Below are 23,951 nucleotides of genomic sequence, written 5' to 3' on the forward strand. Positions count from 1 at the left end.
CGTGCCAAAGTCTATCTCGCTCCAAAGGCCACCTCCACAGCCACTTCCCTAACAAAGTGAATTCTTTTTAAGCACATTCCCTAGCCCTAATCCTCCTTCCTCTTTGCTTCTACCCACAACCCCCCAATTGATTAAATGATCTTTTTTACCTTCTCCTGGTTCCCAAAGAAAATCTCTCATCAATTTTTCCAATTTCTTTGCTTCCCTAGACGAAATCCTAAAAACAAAGAGGTAATAGGTAGGTAGATTCATGAGGGTAGCTTTTATTAAAGTGATCCTCCCACCCAACGAGATATAATTTTTCTTCCACACTACTAATTTCTTTTCGAACTTCTCCAAGACTGGGGTCCAAAACCTACTCTCCCTAGGGTTTGCTCCTAACGGAAGCCCTAAATAGGACAAAGGCCAAGAAGAAATGGAACACTCAAGACACTCTGCAATCGCCTCAATCTCCTCAAAGTCCAGATTTACTCCGGCTATGCAGCTTTTTCCTAGATTGATTTTCAGATTGGAAACTCTTTCAAAATCTCTAATCAATTCTTTCAGGTTTTCCACCTTCTCACTGAAGCCTCCCTCACAAAAGATCATCAAGTCAACTGCAAATTGAAGGTGAGTTACTGGAATTCTGTTTGTGCCTACTCTCCATCCCCTTATCACATCTTCCCTATCAGCCCTAGTGATAATTCGACTTAACACATCAGCTACTAAGGTAAAGAGACAAGGTGAAAGCAGGTCCCCTTGTCTACTCACCACCCCGTTTACTAGGATAGAATAATGACAAGAGCAGACACAACTAGATACCCAACTGCACCATCTTTCCCCAAACCCACACTTCCTCAAAACCTCTAGTAGGAACTGCCAGTCCACCAAGTCAGGCTTGCTTACAAACAAATCCTCTCTGCTTGGACCATTTCATCTCTTCCACACATTCATCGGCAATCAGGAACTGATCGATTATCTGATGCCCTTGGATGAAAGCCCCTTGAGCCTGCTCTAATACAACCCCACATCATTTTTCCTTTTTTTGTAGGCCAAACAAAAAAATGTCTAAAATTCTTATTTCCCACATAAAAAATAATGATTTTATAACTTTCATTGCCTTTTAAGAAGATATTTTATTGCAATTAATGAATGAACCTAGGTGTGCGCCTTTTGAAAGGGGTGTGCCTAGGACTTGAGCGAGGCGCATATCCCGAAATGCGCCTAGGTGCGCCTTTTAAATCACTGAGCTGATTCTGGCAATGGTCCATGGACTTTAGCTCATTTCTTGGCTGAAGCTAGAGATATCCTTCCTAACTTAAATGCAAAGTTGGGTTGGATCCCTAGGAAACTAAACTCTACTATGGATGGCCTTGCAAAAGCTGGTGCTCATAGGGATTTTTTGTTTAGTGATAGCTTTCTTCCTACTTAACCTACGAGTTGTAATTTTTGTGTACATCTACTCATACACCTCCTGCTTTTTTTAATAAAGCTACCATCTTTTTTAAAAAAAAGTATGGTACGCCTTTGAAAATGAAAGGATTCAAAATATGTATATAGACCTAATTAAGGATATATATGAGGAGACAATAACCAATGTTAGAACACCAATAGGAAAGACTTCATATTTTATAGTTACGAGGATCTTCACCAAGGTTCAACACTTAGCCCAAATGAATTGACTAAACATATTCAGGAGGAAGTTCCATGGTCCATGTTGTTTGCGGATGGCATTGTTTTAATTTATGAAACTAATTAAGGATTAAATGCAAAATTAAGCTTATGGACAAATACCTTAGAAGCAACAAGCTTTAAAACAAGTAGAACTAAAACAAGGTATAAGGCATGTGATTTTAGTAACAATAGGAGTGTAAATCAGGATACACTTAGGATTGGAGACCAAGAGATAACTCAATGTGATCATTTCTGATACCTTGGTTCAATAATTCATAGCAAGGGAGAGATTAAAGAGGATATCACCCAAAGAATTAGAATAGAAGGGCAAAATGGAAGGGGTGCAATCTGGACTTTTATGTGATAGGCGAATACCACTTAAATTAAAAGGAAAATTCAATTAAACAATTGCAAGGCCCACTATGTTGTATGGACTATTGAGTAGAGTGTTGGGCAGTCAAAAAACATATCCAAAAAATGAGCGTGGCAAGAAAAGTGAACACTATGATAGATGAGTGGAAAAAATAGAAAGGATAGAATCAAGAATGAAGCCATCCGTAGGAACCTAGGAGTAGCGCCAATACTGTAGGTGATAAAATGAGATAAAGTAGACTAAGATGGTTTGTTTATGTACATAGAAGACCATCAACAACACCGAATAGAAAAGTGATTTGTTACTAGTTGAATGGGTTAGAAGGGCTAGGGGTAGACCAAAAAGGACATGAATAGAAGTAGTAAGAAATGAATTGAGCACTAATAATTTAATAATGGATAATGCTTTAAATAGAACAGATTTGTGAAACAGGATTCATGTAGCCGACTCCATATAGTTGGGATAAGACATGGATGGTGATAATGATGATGAACAAAAGTTATTTTCAAGAACATATTGATTGTTAGTGGATGTCGAATCTTTTGTAATGCTTTGGAAGCAAAGACAATATATGATTTAGGCAAGTGAACCAAACAAGTTTTGATAAATTTGAATGCACAGCACTTCCTGTATTAGGACAAATTCATGGTAGACAAGAGACATCTATGTTGCAGCTTTACAAACATATAATAGGTTCCAACTGCAGCTTCTTAGAATAGTTTTTTTTTTCTGAATCATGAATAAGCAATAGAAATTGCAATTAGAATAAAAAATGTTTTCTGCAACACAGCTGTACCTCACTTTAAGTCAAAGAATACAGTCCATAACGAATGATTGCAAGTTGCAACCATACGATACAGAACAAAACTCATTGCACCCTGCCCATTAAGAGTGATTTCCAAAAAGACCACACATGGTAAAGGAGCAAAAGCCCTACTCTGAATGTGTAAAATGAATCAATTTGGCTCAGTTCATATGAATAAGGATCCTTACTCGGTTACTCCAAAGTATGTTTCCCCTACTTAAATCACCCCTCTGCCATCAAGAAAAAATATGTATTATTATAGTCAGCATAGAGACACGTAAAGAGTAAACAAATAAAATATATAAACAAAGGTGTTAACAACCTTCATATTACTAGAAGAATATCAATGGAATGAATATTAGCATAAGAAATCAATGACCATCATATCAGTATAATGTGGTTATCTCCAAACCACTTGATAAAGCTGAATGTAACATTTTAAAGGCCTGCAGTGATAGATATTTCAATTTTCATATTTAATGACAAGAAAGAAATCAAAGCTTCTTGCAATAAGAAGAGAAGAGGTATGAACCAGAAGGTGCTACATGCAAAGGAAATAAAGTATTCCAAAAAACAAAATTTATGAAAGTGCTTAGGACCAAAGTGTACCTTTGTGGGAGATGCTTCTGTTAAGATATCAAATTGGCATTTTCAATTTACATGAAGTCGAGGGAAGGTTCAAAACAGCAAACCAGCCTTGAGCATAATTTCTTCAGGACACATTGTCAGTGATGAAGGATTCCTTCGCTTTATGTATTTCTTGGGTTCTTCATCCCAACTATTAAAATGTATCATGCCTTTTTAGCACTGAAAATTTACTACAGCACCAACAAATATATGATGAACAGACATTTATACCCTCTCAAATTTGTTCATTTGGTACAACATAATCATTCAAGTAAGGAATAAGACCCCTTTTTACCATATCATTTTGTAACTCAGTTGCTTCGTCCATTTTCCCTAGCTCAAGATACTTTCTTATTAGACAATTATAAACAGCTTCATCAGGAGGAACACCTCTTCCAAGCATCTCATTTAGCAAATTCCTTGCTTGTTGTATTTCACCACATTGAGAAAGGCCCCATATCAAAGAAGTATAAGCATGCAAATCAAGTTCAATGCCATCTTCTATCATTCTGTCCTTCAAACCAAAAGCTTCCAGAAGATTCCCATGCTTCAAGTTGCCATCCATCAAAGATGTGTAGGCAACTTTATCTGGAATCATACCCTTCCTCAGCATTTCATCAAACAGCTTCCTGGCTTCTTCCAAGCAATTAGTTTTACAGAGGCCATCAATTAGCGCTGTATATGCCAATACATTAGGTTGTAAACCCATGTCTACCATCCTACCAAAATGATAAGTTGCCTCTTGAATTGATCCTGCTTTGCACAACCCATCAATCAATGCACAGTAAGTCACAACTGTGGGAGAAACACCAAATTCTTGCATTTCTTTTAGCAAACTGAGAGCCTCTTTTACATCTCCTGCCTTAAAATAGGCATCCATCAGTGTCGTGTATATAATATGGTTTGCCATAAAACCACATTCCCTCATTTCCCCTACTAAAAATCTAGCTTCTTGAAGCTTTCCTTGGTTGCAGAGACCCCATATAACAGTTCCATAGTGTAATAAATCAGGTTTGATGCATTTTTCTCTCATTTCTCTTAATAAGTCCATTGCCTTTTCTATCTTTTTAGCCTTGAAATACCCCTGAACAAGTGCTGTGTAGAATTGCTGGTTAGCATTTATACCATCTTTCAGCATTGCCCTGAAAACTTCTTCTGCTTCTTCTACCTTCCCATCTTTGCAAAGACCATCTACTAAAGCTGTGTAGGTAACAATATTAAGATTATGTCCTGTGTTCAACATCTCTTTAACCAGCTTTAAAGCTTCAGCCAGGTTTCCTGCTTTACAGTTTCCATCTATCAGGGAAGTATATGTGTACTCATTAGGAGTAAGACCAACCAGTATCATATCCACAAAAAACTTAATGGCCGCTTGCATCATCCCCTCCTTGCAAAAAGCATCAATAAATGTACTAAAAGTTACAACATTGGGCTTAATCCCATTTTGCTTCATCTCACGGAGATAGACAAATGACTGTGGCATCTGCCCAAATTTACAAAAACAGTTGATCAGAGCATTGTAAGTTATCACGTCAGGATCACAACCTGCTCCCTTCATTTCCTCAAATATATGTACTGCATCCTCTAATAGTCCAAGCTTCCCATGTCCATCAATGAGAGAATTGTATGTGACAATGTCCGGTGAGAAACCCATGTCTTTCATCTGTGCAAATAAGCTTCTTGCAGTCTTCAAGTCCCCCTCCTTGCACATAAAATCTATCATTATATTGTAAGTAAAGACTGTTGGAGATATTTTGGCTGCAATCATGTCACCAAAAAACTTCCTGGACATGTCCCCTCGGCCCGACTTAGAAAGCCTGTGTAGAAGAACATTACAAGAACGTGCCTTTGGAAATATTTTAAACTTACTCATCCTTGAGAAGCAGTCGCTTGCTTCTTCGAGTAATCCCAACTCAGTCAAGACACCAAATAGAGCATCAAAGACTCCATAACCGGAATTGCAAACACTCTTTGTCGACCACAAAATGTCGAAAACATCTGAACCAGCTGGAATCCTCCTGGAGGAAATGAGAATCTTCAGAAGTTCTTGCACATCAAAGTACATTCTAGCCCTAAATAATATGTGAACAATAATGCAATACGACTCGGCGGTGTGGCAATAACCCACTTGCTTTCCAGCCCAGTTGAAGAACTTCAGCGCTAACCGGGCGTCCTCTTTTAGCTCGACCAAGATCCTGGAAACCCTTACTGGAGCTAAAACTGAACGGAACAGCCTAACAACCCTACAATCGTCCCACCGTTCTTCTTGAACGATCTTACGTATCGATTCTCTATCTAAATCTTCTCCAAATTTGTCCGGTTTCGCTTCGGTCGTAAGAGGAAAACGAATCAAATAGAGAAAACTTGTGAACCAAATAAACACGGATGAAGGAAAAAGATTAACCTCCGCTAAACCATTAGAGGCGGAAGTATCAAAGCGACCAAACGATCGGTTAGGGTTAGAAACCAATAAGAACTCGCTTACTCGTTGTGAGTTTCTCCGTCCAATGCCCTGGAGGTTGCACAAGAAAACTAACATCTTTCAGGAGCCTGCTCCAATTAGCGCCATTCTCAGAGCTCAAACTGTAGCGAGATTGTCGGAAACCTGAGGATTCATTTTACAAGGAAACGATGGATGGAAAAAAATGAAAATGGAGCGAATCCTTTTGTTAACTCGTGCCTGAGAGTCTCATGCGTGTGCATTTTTTCCCTTATTTTTAGTGAAAATTTGAATCTTGTTTGGACTTCAGTTCTTCACACGCCATAAAGAGTATTAGGGTGGAATCTGGGTATATGACAATTCAACCCGTCGGTGCTTTGCCCCGACCCTGTTGGGGTGTCTTTTGGGGGCAGGTTTTGGGGAAACCCGAAACTCCGGTGGCCCGGGATGGGTGGGAATGGTATTCCAACCCGTCCCCTGTCTCAAAAACCACTTCGACTAAAAATGTGTGTCAAGTTCATCTATGATTCTATATGACATAACTTTTAGGGAAATTTCCCTATAGGCTGAATATTAATTAAATACCTAAACTTAAAAAATGTGGTAATCTATTATCCGAAATTTCATTTTGTGATAATCTAGTATTTATCATGGACCGTCAATTATATATATCGCTCGTGACCTCATGTATAATTTGATAATTTTAAAATATTAAAATTATTTTTAAAAATAAAATACATTATTCATCATATTCTTTTTCAAGAAAATGAAACAGAATCCAAAGGGCTCGCCGTTGGCCACCACCATGACCAGTAGGAGGATAAAGAGCTTAAGATTGTCCGTCTAATGGACAGCACGCGCGTGTTGTTCTCGTGATCTTCATCGTCGGTCGCTCTTGCTTTCCTCGTCTCTATTGCTCTTTGTATGTTACTCACATGTTTACTTCAACACTCTTACATTCTGCTGGCAAAGGTACAAGCATATGAGTTTCACGATGTCTCGTTCTTATAAAGGAGGAGATTTGGGATTGGATTGCACAGTGCTTGGTTCAGGAGTCGGGACAGACAAACTCGGTTGTTTTTCTTTGGGTTGCTAAAATGCCCTCGAATTAATTAAAAGCTCTAGATCTCTTTCTTTTGCCCCACGGATTCCCAGCGATGGAGCAAAAGTAACTATTAAACGTGTTCATCACCGCTACTGATATTATCTGAAGAGACGGGCTTTGCGATGAATGTTGGCTCGTTGTCTCTGGGCATGAGGATGACAACCCTGTACTCGGTGTCGAGCGGTTGCCAGTGGGCTTTGTTATTTTCTCCTCAGTTTCATGCGACAAAATAGTGGAAGGCTTTTAGTGAGCACCCCTTTCAACCGAATAATCAGCGAACGCTAAGCGAAAACAGAGCAATCTCAGTGAATAAACAATCTTCTCTAATCTATCTTGAGATTTGCTAACGTAAACCTCTCTTGCTTGATTAGGTTAGAGAAAGAAAAAGATTGAAAGCCACTCAGGAACCTTTATTTTATTTTCTTTACACCTCAATATAATTCGAGCTTATTTACCACAAAGGATAAATCTATTTCACGATAGAAAACAAGATCTTCAACTGATGCACTCACCCGAAAAGGCAGAAGCTCACCAAAAATGACATTCCCAATGGTATGTGAAGTGAATCCAAACAAATTTTCAGAATTTCATAGCAAAAGTTCAGTGCATTACCGTAAAGGCAAATGCTTGAAAACGAGAAAAGGCTAAGCTCGAGAATCATGAAACTTAGAGAATTTGAATCACAAACTTTGTTTTGTTTCTTCGAAAGAAAAATGATAGAGATCCAAAATTGGATGAAGCTCAGAGACCAATAAGATGCATATATCTCATATGTGAATTGGATCCGATCGCTACCTCCAAAGAAGCAGAAGAACAAAGAGGAATGAAAGAAAATAGTTCAACAGAATAGGAACAAGAGCAATAAGATAAGAAGAAGACAGAAGAGGTGGGGGAAATTATTAAGGGAGAAAAGTCGACACACATAAGTATCGGGAGCGCCACATTTCAAGGGAAAAGGAAAACTGCATTTGCATCGAATGCAAAAATTCTCGCCAGTGAGCAACTCTAATTTTAATTTCGGAAGTCCTGTAATGTGTCCTCCCTCTCTCTCTCTCTCCCCACAATCTCTCTCAACTCACAATCTCATTCTTATAGAGGAGGAGGAGTTTCACGGTGACAAGCTAACAAAAAATCTATCGGAGATTAGCAATTTTTGTAGCGCTCCTCTATCTCTATCTGAGACATAGGGAAGGATGGAGTTTGATTTCCTTTGCCATTCATCTAACACCGTAAGCATGGCAAATGATTGTTGTTTATATGTAATGCCGATTGTTAGGGCACAAGTCCGAACCATGGTAGCCAACTCCATAGTTAGTTCTGGTGTTTAGTTTTGTTTCTTAGCTCGGTTTTTCTCTGGTTTTCTCTTATGTGTCTCTGATGCATTGGTCTGTGTTTCTGGTGTGTTTGTTTTTTGTTATGGTTTTTAATGAAGCATTTGGGTTATGTCCTAGCCTGAACTCAAACGATGCAGCAAGAGACTATTCTATTAGCTTTGTTTTGATTTTTTGTCTTCAGATAATGATGGGGAATAGTGGCGGTGTTCAATGAAGGAGACGAAGAACAATGGCGGTGAACAGTAAACAAAAATTAGGTGAAACTTAAGGGGCATCAGTGTCTTTTTACTATGACACATAACAATGAGTTAACGCCAAGTACAAGGTACCTGTTGAGAATTTTCCCTAATTTTTAATATATACTAGGAACGAACCCCGTAGTTAATACAGGCCATTAATGTGAATTATTTCAAATTTTTAGATCATTTATATTAGACATTTAGGTTAGGATTTTTATTTGATTTAAAAGACTTATCATATTTTAACTAGAGAATGACCCCATACTAAGGGCAACTACAATATCATTTAATTTGAACTTTAATATTTAACTATAAAAAAATAAACTAGAAAAATTAACATGGGTCTTACATCTTTATAATTGACAATCTATTCTGACCTACTTTGTTTGAAAATCACTATTTATTTATGTTTTCTTTAGTATGATTTAAGAGATTAAATGAGGTCTTATTTGTAAGTAGTAGCCCACTGTAATTGGTATTTACTATTTATTTGATAAATTTATTTTTAAAATCTAAATTAGGTTATACTTCCCCCAAAAGTTAAATCTAGTTTACAATTAATAAACTATTTAATCCAAAAGAATGAACCTCACACCATTTGTATTAATTGTTTAGTCATTTTTATGAATTTTATTTATTTTATTTTTATTCAAATAATATTTTGAATATTTTTAAGTTAAATTATTTGTTTAATCGTTACTTTTGAAATGGTTGTGTTTGAATAAAATTAAATTACTTTTGAAATGGCCACTTTTTAGGGATTAGGATGTTACATGTGTGAATTTTAAGAAAATAGAATTATCACTTTTTTGTGAGTGGATATACTTTTTTAAGAGTGAGAGTTTAACATATTCTAAGATTTTATCTATTGAAAGTGTTAATGCCACATGTGTTAGTACACGATTTTTGCTTGGTCCGTCACCTGAGCATCAAATTCACCCCAAACACCCAATTAGACCCTGTCGACCTCTCCAAAACACCCAAAAACCCAAGAAACCCAAACTTCACCCCGAGAGCCCTCATATCCATCGTTAAATCGATACCTATCCGATAGTCTCAATTGATCCTCACTTACACCTCAACCGTTAGATCAAACTCGGAACATTCCAAAACACCTACCCATGAAATTTGAACTCAAGATTCCTTCGTTCACCCATCCATCAAACAAATATTATATTTTTGACCATTCTCGCACCCACAACCCATATATCCACTTGATTTGAACACCTCTAAGCCAATCAAACTTTTCCAATCACCCCATAATACCAAAAAACCTATACATGTGAAATTACAGCTCAAAACACCTCCATTTACCACCGATCACACAAAGATTCCATTTTAATACTGTAGATGGACTGGATTCCAAATTTGCTCGATCCGGGCCCAATTGGCTCAATCTGATTTAACCAATCATCTCAAATTATCCAAAAACCCAACCCTGAGAAATTTCACCCAAAACTGCCTTTATTTTCCCCTTCATCACACAAATAATCCATTTCGAACCCCTAGCTTAACCAATTCGAACCCTTTTCAGATTTGCCCAATATGGGCCCAGTTGGGCCAATTTGGCCCTGCCAATCAACCCAGAATGTCCAAAAACCCCGCCCCATGAAATTTCATTCAAAACTATCCCTGTTTGCCTCTTCATCCAAAACGATTCCGTTTCGGCCAATCACACTAACCCTCACGCATCAAAACCCTTCTCAACCATCAGACCCATCTCAACCCTCCATTTTCTGACCCAAAAATCCCCACCATTGAAATCAAAAACCCGGCCAGACCCCTTTAGACCCGGTTTGACCCAGCTTTTCCAAAATTACAAAAATACCCCAAAATTTATGAAAATTCCCGTGTCCTAATACTAACCAAACTCTTATTCTTCATTCGAAAGAGGACTGTTCATTCTCTTCTTCCCGTTCGAACATACAGAGCGGTGTCGGCACCCCTCTCCATCCGATTTCAGCTCATTCTCTCTTCCCTTTTCTTCTACTTCTCTATCTTCTCCTTCTTCTTCTGTCCCCTTCGCCCTCTCTCTCATTCTCTCACCGCGCTTGCAGCGGCGGTAGCTCTTTTTTTCTCCGCCCGCCCGCGCTCGCTCTCTTGATTCTCTATCTCTTTTCTTCTTATCCTTTTTCCTCCTCCTTTTCTCCTTCCTCTTCTCTCTTCTTCTTCTTCTTCTCCTGCTTCCGCCGGATCTATTCTCAGACACTGACGGCACTGCCCATCTCCTTCTTCATCCGAACCCAGAAATACAGCGGTGGTGCGGCGGCGAACGAACCCCCTTGGATTGCTCATTCTTTCCCTGTAAAACTCCCCCTCCATTCACTTCATTTTTTTTCTCCTTCATCGCCTATCCCATCTTCAACATGAAGCAAAGGAGTTGCAGAGCAAGCTCCCGTACGGACAGAAACCCCCTGTGCAAATGAAGCATTTCGCGTCCGCTCACCGGTTCTCCCGTCTCTATCTTCATCGTCAGCTCGTTCAGCGGTGCTGTAAATTGAAGCCTTCCTCCTCCTCAAGCTCCCCTGGTTGAAATCGGGAGACTGAAACTCAGTTGAAGTTAGCCCCGTCTGATGATATTGGATTAAACTCGACATCGCTGGTATTCCCGTGCAGATAGTTCTCAGGCCACATCCTCCTCATGTAATTCCTCCTCTTATTCTGTGTGTTCTGGTTTTCTTCCCCTTGGTGTTTTATCGGCATCTGTAGTTGGGAGTAGAGGGAATGGGTTGACTCAGCCCAGGTACCTCTCGGTACCAACCCAGATTAGGCTTAGGATTTCATTTTTTTTTCTTTGTTTCCAGAATAAGCTGTTTCATTCGTGAATCATGTGATTAATCTTGAGATTTCCTGTTGTTATTGTCGCCGTTCTTCCTTATCACCGATCATCTTATTTTATTCTACCCCTCTCTCTGAAATTAATTCCATCGTGCTAGGCAAAATTAGTGCAATAGCTGTTAGTATAGTTCACTTAATTGTCCTAATCCATTTATTTGTTTTAGAAATTAGTATAGCCTGCGATATTTTAATCTTCCTGTAGTGTTCAGTTGGTTTGTTTTCTCTTTTCATAGTTAGATTATACTCTCTTGTTGAGTTTTTTCTCATTAAATGAATATCCTGCTGAGAAATAAAGTTCTTAAGGGAACAAACATGCTCGTGGGTGAGCAATAAACAAAATAAAATATGATCATGGTGTTTCTCCTGTGATGCTTTGTTATTTGTTGGTTTGATTCAGTGAATAATCATCTGTCTTGCGTTTATGCTTATTTGAGATCAACATGTGGGCCCCACCTATTGGACTCGGGAGAGGGGTGACTAATCTCTTCCCTCTCCCAACCAGTCTTACCTAGACTGGTTTAGACTGGTGCCTTGGGTCTTGGAGTCACTATTAAAATAAAGCATTTTAAAAATCATTTCCGGATGTCCCATCACCTCTAGTTCCTAAATTGATGGGTGGTGATTCCATATCTGCCCAAATGGTAGGTGAACGGGTTTTTCCTGACGTTCATAGACCGGCGACTCCACTCGGGATTTAACTCGGACCATAGGTGGGGCCCATTTGGCTTGCATTTGTCTTTTGTATATAGACATGCTTTTATGTTATTTTCTACACTTTATGATAATAATTGCTTCTTTTATGATGCTCATTGGATGATTACTTGCCTTTTTTTTTACTTTCATTATTGCTTGCCTGATCTCACTCACAAAGTGCACACACCATTTGCATTAGATTTTAGAATCCATGTCCTATTAGGAGGGGGGCCAGTAGATGCCAGGACATTTGGACAGCATCGACAACCCACAAACCAGCCACCAACCTGAGAAGCTCACTTGTCCGACGGGTGGAGGTTTGAAGGCTGGCCACCTTGTTGGAGCCGTGTGTCTAGAAACAAACCGGGTAAATCCATGCATGTTCACTTAGATCTTAATTCATAGTTTAGAAAGGAGTGGGATAAATTACCCTAGTTTCTAAAATATGAAATGTGCGTTGTGCACTTTAGCATAAAAACAAAAGAGAAAACTAAAAAAAGTAAAAATGACAAAAAAAGAAAAAAGTGAGAAAAATCAAAAAAGAGAGGAGAAAAAAAAGGAAAAAGTATAATAAAAAAATATAGATCATAAAAATTGAAAAGGAATAACAAAAATTATTAAAAATAAATAAAAAATAAATAAAAAATGGGATGAGAAGATCCATCCATGATCTAAATTTTTGAGAATCCAAGTCAATTAGCCAAGTGATAGGATCTCTGCTTTTCCTTAGATGTTGATTGAAGTTTGGAAGCATGTTTTTTTATTTCCTTTAGTTCAATCTAAATCACCATTGGTATTCAGATTCACACCTGCATGTTGATTGGCTCTGCATCATGTCTTTAAAGCCCAAGGTTGATTCAAAGCTAGTGTTTCAGTTCGTGGTCGAGGGTAACAGCTTTGTGTTCAGGTATTTACCTTAGATCTGGGTTGTAAATTTGATACAGAAGTTGGAGCTGTCAAAGGGTAAGTAGAGAGTTGGAAATGCAGTTTAGGCTTTGGATTGAGTCTTTCTTCCTATGGTCTACAGGGCACTGTCTAATTTGAATAATTGATTCCTAAGAGATCAGCTTTGGTCCTTGTCTTCTCACTCCAGCATTAATTTTCATAGGAGAAATTTCCACTTCCCAGGCCCATTTCAGCTTTTTGAGATTCCAGGAAGTGATTCTAGGTATGTATAGAATTACTGACATGGGGTTTTCATTGGGGTTTGGGGTTCAAGGATTGAAATCCTATTCCCTAGTAAGAATCCAACTCAGATGTATGGGTTGTAAGATTGACTGCGGGGAGCACTTTGGTGGTTAGCTTAATTTAACATCATAGGGTAGCAGTTGTTTTAATCCATAGAGACGTGGATTCCCTTGAATTTAGGTCCCACACCACATTTCTTCACCATTTAACCATAAGAAGGTCTGTGGCTATGTGCAATTTGCCAAACTCAAAAAGAAAATCATAAAAACAAAAAATATAAAGAAAAGAAGTATAAAAAAATAAAAAGAAGAATAAAAAAAACTCAAAACAAAAAAGAAGAATGATATGAGTGAATCCTACACTGAAATTACCATTCAAAAGTTTTAGTTGTGTAGATGACTGTTAATTTCATATCACCATCAGAAAATCTTTCTGCACAGTGAGCTTTCAGATGGCTAGTTAATCCATGAAAGGGATCTCCATGGTGTGTTACCCATGCCAGTTTACTTCCAATAGCTAATTTAGACCTGATTTCAAATCTAGAGAGGCCCTTGCGAAATCTCCATGGTGTCTTTGGACCCCTACAGTGGTTCTCATGGTGATTGTTGCTAATTCTTAATTGTTGAACCACTGAAAAGGTAAACATCCACCTCGAATGGGAATTGGGAAGTTTGACTTGTTGATTGAGCTGTATGCATCTTTTCTTGATTTAAATAAGTTACTGTTATTGAATCTCAGAATTCTTTTGTTTGATGGCCCAAGACAAGTTTTTCTTCCCATGCTAAGGTTGCTTCCCATTTTGTCCAAGGAATGATTAAAGAAGTAATTTTTTTTCTTTCCCATGCTTGACTCTCAATTTAGATGTGGGAATAGCCCCGCCTGTAGGATGGAGTTGTCTAATGCAAATTTCCATTGTTCGCAGCCTTGGATAATGCAGTAGACACACCCCTATCTGAATTGATTTCTCTGTGTGTTCATTTAGTTGTAATCGCCATCTTCACCAGCATCTTATGGCCAATTTCAGTGCTCTGTTAGAAATAAATGTCTCTTCTCCCATGGAAGAAGATAGATACCAAACTGAGGTAGGCTAAACTAAGGATCATGGCTTATCTTACCTTTCTGCTTTCCTGTACATGCTCAGACTCAGCTGCATGATGACCTGCAAATTTGGCTTAGAAGATTGAATAATGGTGATTGGAGAGTACAAACATCTGTTGTACTAGCCACGTGACTTTCCTTTTGATCGCCATGTTTTAGATTTGAAGGTGGAAGAGGAAAATTCTGTTTTTTTTTTTTTTGGATTTACTTTCAGGCTTAGTCCTCTTTTTGTCCTAATATGGGTTTTAGAATGTTCTATGAAACTTTTGATTGGATTTTAGGTACAGGCATACAATCTGAGTTTTGTTGTTGTGTCTTGTGTAAATAACAGATGTTTTGCCGCGATTATGGCTAAAGGCAGTAGAGGATTCGTGTTTGCTCACAAATTCCTTACTTTTATGTGAACTTCAAGCATTTTGAGGATGGTAGCTGGTCTTTGAAAAAAAAAAAAAAAACAGCAGCAATTAGCAAATTTAACCAGCAAATAATGAATACAGGCTGAATCATTGTTGGGCTAAAATGGGCAGTTAGATTAAACTTGCTATCAATTTCTTTGATTAAACCGGGTTCCTTTGAGGCCACATGGCATACCTTTTGTTCTGATAATCTTCAATCCATGATGGAATTGGAGCCACTCTTAAAAAGGGTCTAGTGGACCAAAGAAATGAACGCGGATTAAGCATCAAGTAAGGTAGACTATACTATCATGTTTATGCCAGTTGCCTTATGGTTGATAAATCTCTGTTGGTTGAGTTAGTTTGTCAGTTGTCTGATGTATGGCGTTGGGCATTTTTGAATAATGTGGTCTCTACATGTGTTGTCCTTTAGTTTTCCAATGAAATTATACTCTCTCTAAGCCAAGCCAAGCTTGGAATGCTTCCATTGAGTAATAGATGATTGTATTAGGATTTGAGTCCTTTTGAACCCGAGATTGGACCTCCATTAGAGACGAGGCATTAAGTAGGTCTACACAACGCCTAACCTTCTCCATATGCTTTGGGCGTTAAGTTGCTCTTAGAATTAAGACTTGAACCAAGCAGGTCTACACAACGCCTAACCTACAATTGAACTGAACCAACCCGTAACCTTTTGCTGGTCCTCACTTCAGAGAAGTTGGACAAAGTAGCTAAGAATCCTGCCCTAGAATGTTCGGGTGATAGGGCTTCTGAGGCTTGTAGGAGGGACTACCAGGAATGGGAAGAGAAAAATTCCCTAGCCTGCTGCTACATCATTGCCTGCTTGGATAATCCGATACAACGACAGTTCGATCAGATCAAATTGTCTAAGGATATCTTGAATAGTCTGAGGACGATGTACAAAGAGCAAAATCGTTCTACTCAGCAGAAGGTTTTGAAACAACTCATGATCGCGCAGATGTCCAAGAACCAGTAAATTCATGACCATTGTTTAAAGATGATGGGTTATATTAATGAACTTTAGGCTCTTGGATCCGGGTTGGACCATGTGACCAAGGTAGATGCCATCCTAAATTCTCTACCTCCTTCCTTCAATCAGTTCATTATGAACTACAACATGAACAAGCTAAATGTTAGCATTCAGGAACTCAGCAATATGTTGCAGAGGGCCGAAGAAATGATTAAGAAGGATTAGCCCATTGCCATGCTTGTTGAAGCCGGCAAATCGGGCAAGAAGAAGAGGAAAGCAAAGAAAAAGCCTCAGAAGAAAGCTACTAAGTATAAGAAGTAGAAAAAAGACAGGGCATCAGATGCTTGTCACTTCTGCAAACAGGCCGGTCTCTGGAAGAGGAACTGTCCTCAGTACCTGGAATCCAAGAAACAAGGTAATTTCGAATCCTATGTCATAGAAACCAATTTGTTGGTAACTTCTGCTTCCTGGTGTATTGATTCCAGGGCTTCGACTCATGCGTGTAACTCACTGGGTGACGGAGAAGTAACTCTTTACTTGGGGACTTTTGCAAGTGTTGCAGCTACAGCTATAGGAACTGTAGAGTTAATTTTCAAAGAATGAACTATTGTACTAAAAGATTGTCTTTATGTACAGAATTTGAGAAAAACTTGATTTCTGTTTCAAAACTGTGTGCGGATGGATATTCTGTTATTTTTAGTAATGCGATTACTATCAAAAGAAATAACAAATTCCTTGCGTATAGAGAACTTGAGAATAGTCTCTATGTTCTCCATCATTCTCCGGAAACTAACATAGCCGAAACTATGTTGGATGACTGATGTGTGGCTCATTATGACACTAGCAAGTGCACTAGCCGCTCAAGTAATAGAGTAGTGAGTAGAGTATCGTTACCACAAGGACTTATGTAGCAACTACTAGTAATAAATCAGTCAACTGTTATCTGATCAGCCGAAATGTAAAACTAATGAAAATCTGAAATTCTAACTACAAGTTATTTCTAACACATTAGACCAAACACCTTGTATGCAAGTGAGGAGACAAGCTAAAGATGCATAGAAAAATAAATTCAGCAACTAGTTTTCTAGGCAATTCGAGTAGAATAGGATTCAGCCTTGGTTTGGTGAAATCCCAAAGCAATGAACAACCTCTCTCGAGCGCATGTTCAATTTATGCATGAGTGATGGTCCTTATATCTCTATCAAGGATCTAATCACCATGCATGCATTCAGATCTTAGCAATTCTAGGGCTTCATTTCAGCTGGATGATCATCAACTCAACTGAATGAACACCAACCGAATTGTGCAAGTTATCTCTAACCTTGCACTCAATTCGGCTCTTGATTAGTAGATTTGAATTCTTAGAGTATTTCTCAAGCACTCTAGGAATTCCAAGAAAGATGAGCAAATCGGCCAGACTGAATTAAAGCTACCTGAATTCTTTCTCAAGTAATTCATGTATTACAAGTTCATGATTTGAAATCACAGATCTGATTTTATAGAATAGCAGTTCGGATCTCACTATTTCATGATCTGAATTTACAGATATGAGATTGGAAAATAGCAATTCAGACCTTGTAAATTCATGATCTGAAATTTCAGATTTGAGATTTTAGAATAGCAGTTCGTTCAACAATCCACAATTGATATTCCAAACAAGAAACTTCAAGATTTAATCTACTTTACTCGAATGAACTTAGAAAACAAATTACAGAATTGAATTTACATAAAACATGCTTTGATTACAGCAAGAAAGGAAAATTTGATGGAGAAGTTACATAAATCTTAACTGAATTCGATTACCAATTTGTGCAGAAATCAAGTGAGGATAAAACATTGATCTCCAATTGCTTTCTCCCCCTTTGAATTCAGCTTCTTCTTCTCTTGAAGCTGCTTGTTCCTCCTCTCTTCTCCTCTGTTGCGCCTATCTCTCTCTCTTCTTCTCTCTTATAACAGGAGCTCAAGGAGAGTATGAAATCAGGTGTTGGACCATTTTTCCCCCTCTAGAGGCCTCCTTATATAGGCTTTCAAGGAAGCTCTTGCCTCTTCTTGAAGTCTCTAGAATTGGGTGTATTATACCTCTCTTGAACCTTTTAGAGTGCTCCCTCATTCTCTTCAAGAAATTTCTAGGAGTTGCCGCCCCTAGCTCCCTTTGGGCTGTAACTTAGCTTGCTTTTGAGCTCATGTAGGCTGCACTCTAGGTTGTTCTTTGTGCTAAAAATGGGCTGGGCCGAAATTTCCTTCTTGCTAGGCTTCTTTCCTTGGGTTTTCCAAAGAGTTAGCTTGCATTACTTGGGCCGAATGAAACTCCCTTGCTCTCATGGCTGGGTTGGGTTGAATTTGATAAATTTTGGGCTTTCATTTTTTGCTTTTGTTTTCTTTTTCTTGAGTTGGCTGCCCCTGAAATCTTTCTTGCAATAGGGCAAAATCTAATTAAACCGGCATAAAATTTCATGCAAAATCTCATAAAATATAGATAAATTGTAGGTTCATCAAATACCCTCAAGCAAAGACATTAGCCATAAACTGAACATTCCCCCCTCTATTTTCACTATTTACCTGATGAATTTAAGATAGAAATGCATTGAGTGGTCAGGGAACTTTTGTAAGTGTTCAGTTCCTATTCTTATAAATTACCATTTTAACACATGTATAAGTTCCAGGGGAAGGAGAATATGAATATCATCATAGTCTAGCCATCACTCCTAATCCATATATAAATCCGCTCCTTAATTGTCAAGGTTAATGATCGAATTTCACTAAGTTTCACATCTGTAACTAAATCTTAATGAGAGTTCAACTTTGGAGTGCCCCTTTAAACCTCAATTGTCACCAAAATTACTTATTTGTAGGGGTGAATGCATTTTATGCTCCGTCTCACCATTTTCTTCTTCTTTTAGTGTGAATGCATTTTATACTCCATCTCACACTCTTCTTTTTTTTTTTGGTATGAGTGCATCTTATGCTCCATCTCACACTGGTCACATGCTTGAGGTAAGACTCATGCTCTAAGCTGCTAGTTTTACTATTCAGCTCAAAATAGCGGAGTCAATTTGGGCTTTTGTCCTTTTTTTTTTGCAATTATTGAACCTCAAGAATCATCACTTCAGATGTGCACTAGCTTTCTTGACCATTAACCATGAAATCAAGTGCTTTCATACACATGAAGGTAGTTAGGGCTAGTCATGCTAAAAGACATATTCAGCTCCCCTTTTTCTCATGCATATACTAAGTTGGTCATTTGCAAGAATAAAAACTTAGCAAATACATTGGTCTCTATCAACTCATTGTATTCCTTCTTAAAAAATCACCTAATAAATAGCAATGGACTTGGGGGGTTCCAGTTTATTTGGGTATGTCATTGCCTGCAAATGTGTGTTGGGGTGAATGAGGTGTATGGCTTTAGCCCCCAAATTCTAGTTCTTAGGCTCACTCCCCCACACTTAAGATGAACATTGTCCTCAATGTTCGTAGTGATAGGGAGTAACAATAAAATCAACAAGAGCAACATCAAGTAATAGGAGGTGTTTAGAGCACTTCCCTTAAATTCTACAATAGGCTGTCAGTGGGGAGCTTCTTCTGCTAGAAGGGGGAGATCAGTAAATTTATTCAATTAAATTCGAAGAAAAACTAACTAAACTTAAATGCTATGAATGAAAAAGAAAAACAGAAAGCAAGTAAGACAGTTTATGACTAGGCATCTGAATTGGGGATTCTCTCAACAGCCTCTTGTTCTCTTTGGTTGACCACGGTGTTGCTTGGTAAGGTACCCGGAACCCTTTCTGAAATCATCTGTGCCAACTGCCCAATCTGAGTTTCCAAGTTCCTTATCAATGTTTCATTATTCTGAAATCTAGTTTCTGCACTAGCTATGAACTTGGTCATCAGCTCCTCCAAGTTAGATTTCGGTTCCGGCTGATGGAAGTTTTGGTGGAAAGGCTTAGGTGCGTGATGATTCTGCCATGGCTGATTCAGGTGGCCTCTCCATCCGGGGTTATGGGCCTGATGGTACTGATTTCCTGGCTGTCTTGTAAAGTTGCCAACAAAGTCTACTTGTTCTGTGGACTGAAAAGACTGATTGCCAACTTGGCATTCAGTGCTATTATGGCCTCCCCCACACTTATCATACTGTACATGCATAGCTGCCATCTGCATCTCATCAATTTTTTTGCTAAGTGCTCCAATTTGTGCAGAGAGAGCTGTGTATGTATCCACATTATGAAGGCCATGCTGCTTTCTAACTGGTGTCCTTTCTGAATGCCATTGGTAGTTATTGGTTGCCATCTCCTCGATGAGTGCATGGGCAACCTCGGGAGACTTATTGTTTATGGAGCCCCCAGCTGCTGCATCTAAGATGGTCTTGTTTGAATCGGTCAGACCATTATAAAATGTTTGCACTTGTAGCCAAATCGGAAGGCCATGGTGAAGAACCCTCCTTAGTAGCTCCTTGTAACGTTCCCAGACTCATAGAGAGATTCCCCCTCTTGCTGGAAAAATGTAGTAATATCATTCCTCATTTTTGCAGTTTTAGAGGGGGGAAAATACTTAGAGAGGAATCAGCTAGCCATTTCATCCCACGTGGCTATAGATCCTGCTGGTAATGAGTTCAACCAAGCCTTGGCTTTATCCTTCAAAGAAAATGGGAATAACCTCAGCCGGATGGCATCATCACTTACCCCATTGTGTTTGAAGGTGTCACAGATTTCCAAGAAATTAGCAATATGGGCATTCAGATCCTCATGGACCATACCACAAAATTGAACCGTATTTTGTATCATTTGGATAATGGCCGATTTAATTTCGAAGTTATTGGCAGCAATAGTTGGCCTGATAATGCTGGAGGCAGTCCCAGTAAGGGTGGGCTTAGCATAATCCATCATAATTCTTTGTTCAACCATTTCTTGTGCTTCTTGTCTGACTTGCCTAGCAGCTCTCAAACGGACAGTCCGTTCAATCTCCGGGTCGTAAAGGATCTCCTCTAGTTCAGTTCTGCTTGTCATAAACTGTAAAGCTCAAAGCAATAAAAAGGCCAATATTCACAAAAGAAAATAAATAACTAATCTTATTACAACTGAAAAATGTAGTGAATTATTGGAATACAAAAACCTACATCCTAAAATAAATAAATGCAGCTAACTAAAAGCAGATCTGAACCAACATCTTATTCAATATACAAAATTCAGTAGCAATTTACAAATTCTTAATCAGTAACGTCTGAGAGTAGTACAATAGTTTACAAATTCCTTCTCTTCATATTGCTGAAATCAATGATGAGATTACACAGATCTGAATTGCTGAGACCTGAAATCTCAGTAGCTACTGAGAACAGAAATATACATATCTGAAATCTTAGCAGCTATTGAGGACAGCCATATGTGGATCAGTAGTGACTGTGTTCAGGTCTGAGCTTCAAATGGAAAGGCTACTGTGTGCTACTGAAGGTCAAAACACAGAGCTGAAATCAGTGTAAATAGGATTGTGAGAAAGCAATTCAAACATCAGTTCTACACAAAATTGAGATCAGATCTGAAATCTCAGAAGCTACTGAAAACAGCAATAACAGCAACTACTGATACTTAGAACAACTGTGACTGCTACTGAGATCAGATCTAAATTCGGTAGCCACTGAGAATAGTACAATTGTGTTTAGATCTGATTGCAGAAGTAATAGGTAAGGTAATCAGATCTGAAATCTCATTATTTTCAAAAGAAAAAGCAAACCAAAAAGAGCAGAAGCTATAGCAACTATAATGAGTTCATATCTGCAATCTGAGTTCACACCACTAACCTTATTGAGTACAGATGCTATGCATGGTTTTTACACATTTAGATTTGAAATTTATGAGGGTACATGCATAAATTATTTACACATTCAGATCTGCATTCTTAAATTTCAGCAGCTTGTATGGCTGCCATCTACTGTGATTAGGGCTGATATGAGAAGTCAGCAAGGAGAATTGGTGTATACAGATCCGAAATCAGTGGTTATGAATGGTAGCAAAGTTTTAGGTCTGTATATCAGGTCTATTCTAACTTGCTTCCCATAAGACTTGCTAAATATCCGAATTGATGTGGGTTTCAAATCTGAAATCATGGTGAATACAGGTCTGATTTCAGATCTGAAACTCTGAATTGAAAGCACCAAGTTAGAACAAAAATGTTTCATTAAGTGTTCAGATCTGATTGCAAAAGTGATAAGCAGTGTGATCAGATCTGAACCACAAAATATGTAGCAATTATAGCAATAAGTTCAGGTCCGAATTCTATAGCAATTATAGCAATAAGCAATTATAGCAATTATAGTACGGGGTGGGGAAGGGCCACCCCATATTGCTCCGGACTACGAAGTAGTCCCGCTTCCAAGCTGAGACTTTGCTCGGGAGCTTGAGCATGAGTTTGAAACCCGGGCGGGGGGACAGGTAATAAGACCGCCTATGCCCGGGGAGAGCGCCCGAAACGCTCTTCTTTATAGCCAAAATTGTACTGAGAACATCTAAATCTATGGAGAGGGAACGGTCAAAGCAAAGAGAAATGGACCCCACCACATTCCATATGGAGTTCGGGTGGAGTTGGTCCAGGGTGATATTAAAGTGTACCAACACCTCAACGATCAAAGGGTGAAGGGGAAGTCTGAGCCCGACTATCAGTTTTTCCCTAAAGATCACGATCTTGTTGGGACTGTGCTCCCATGGAAAGTTGCCGGTGGGAAGACTATATGAGTACTCATTAGGGAGGTGGAACCTGTATGAGGTCCTGAAACCTCTCCGAAGTCATTATAGAAGGCCCAAACTGATCTGGATCCCGACCTCGGTGGGAGGTGGACGCCAGATGACCCGAAGCTACCCGTACTTCGGATGGCTGGGCAGTAGAGGAGACACCTCGAGTCGAGGTACCTACCTTGGGCTCGTCGATGAGACTGTATACACTAAACGACATACTGAACTAAAAGAAAGAAACAAACTAGAAGGGAAAAGGAAGCTCAAGAGGACTCACCAAAGAAATGCAACTGGATTGGAAGAACAGAACGAACTGGAGGACCCGAGATAAGAGACCCCTGGCGCGAACTCAAACGCGAACGACGAAAGCTTTGTGGCGAAGAAAATGGCCAAGGGACCCCCTATTTATAGCCACAACCGCGGGTTCATCGAGGCGAAAACGATTTAGCGCGTTTTTGGCGTCTGCAAAGTCCAAGTCGCGTGAAGTCCGCACGTAATTTGGACGCAACTCGAATCTTTTTTCGGTCGAACCAGGCGCTAGACCAGTACAACTGGACGGAGCAAAGCGACATAAATACCGACGCCAAATCCACCCGGTGCGTCATGACCTCCCCGCGCTGGGTCACCGCCGCCAATGCAGGGAGTGGGGGGCAATTGATGGAGGGTGATTTGGCCCAACCTTGTAGCATAGGTACACGTGAGCGTGACCTTGCTCAAACAGTGACTCAGCATGACAGCGCAATGAGCGTGAGCACAACTCGGAGGGAAAGTCCCACCGAGTTCAGCACGGCAACTCGGTAGGTAAACTACTCATCGAAAGCCGCCTTGCCCGCGCCTCCTCCACAGGGTTAAGGTGCTTCGGGGGGTCCCAAATTCGGGGCACCCTGACCCCTTTTTTGAGACCCGAGTTCCCCTCAATGGACCTCGGGTCACTCCCAGGCAAGAACGCACTGATTCTTCTCCGGACCCCCCGAGGCACAAACACCTCGGATCGGCTAGCTCGGCATAACCGGCTACAGGCGGCCCGTCACTCAAAGGATAGCCCAGCTCAAGGTAATTTGCAGGAGACCAGTTCGGTATACCATAGAAGGGCTTCCTGCCCTACCGCCGTACCCGACAAACCTGTGGATAGTAGGCATGTCCCCCTCGCCTCGCATGCCACCTTTAGAAAGGCGTTTCGCACCAGACGGACACGTACCCTGCAACAACGGCCCCGCGTGTGCCACCTCAGCCCTGCCTGTAACGGCTGTGGTAGACTGACAATGGCGGTTATACCTGCTCTGTCAGAGGTCAGAAAGCCTGAAGCAACGGAATTCAGTTATAAGGGGCTTATTCTCTAGGAACAAGGTATCTTAAATCACTCGCGCAACCTGCACTCTTAGCCTTTGTTTTCCTTTAGCTTTTTGCACACAATACTAACTTAAGCATCGGAGCGTTCCCGTGGGGAAACCCCCCG

General features: G+C 39.6%; 1 protein-coding gene and 1 long non-coding RNA gene across 2 annotated transcripts; one reads left to right on the forward strand and one right to left on the reverse strand.

Moving 5' to 3' along the window:
• Positions 1–3,672: 3,672 nt before the first annotated feature.
• Positions 3,673–6,193, reverse strand: EMB2794 (Tetratricopeptide repeat (TPR)-like superfamily protein). Its single transcript, XM_010265978.3, has one exon. It carries the CDS (start codon positions 5,995–5,997, stop codon positions 3,694–3,696), a length of 2,304 nt encoding a protein of 767 aa, XP_010264280.1. The 5' UTR covers positions 5,998–6,193; the 3' UTR covers positions 3,673–3,693.
• A 4,885-nt stretch (positions 6,194–11,078) lies between these two features.
• LOC148804334 (uncharacterized) lies at positions 11,079–14,798 on the forward strand. Its single transcript, XR_016080884.1, has 2 exons — positions 11,079–11,219; positions 14,437–14,798. It is a non-coding gene; the product is annotated as an uncharacterized LOC148804334 (long non-coding RNA).
• The last annotated feature ends 9,153 nt before the right edge of the window (positions 14,799–23,951 follow it).

The sequence above is a fragment of the Nelumbo nucifera genome, chromosome 1 (assembly GCF_055504915.1).
Source record: "Nelumbo nucifera cultivar China Antique chromosome 1, China Antique-T2T, whole genome shotgun sequence".
NCBI classification, from domain to species: Eukaryota; Viridiplantae; Streptophyta; class Magnoliopsida; order Proteales; family Nelumbonaceae; genus Nelumbo; species Nelumbo nucifera.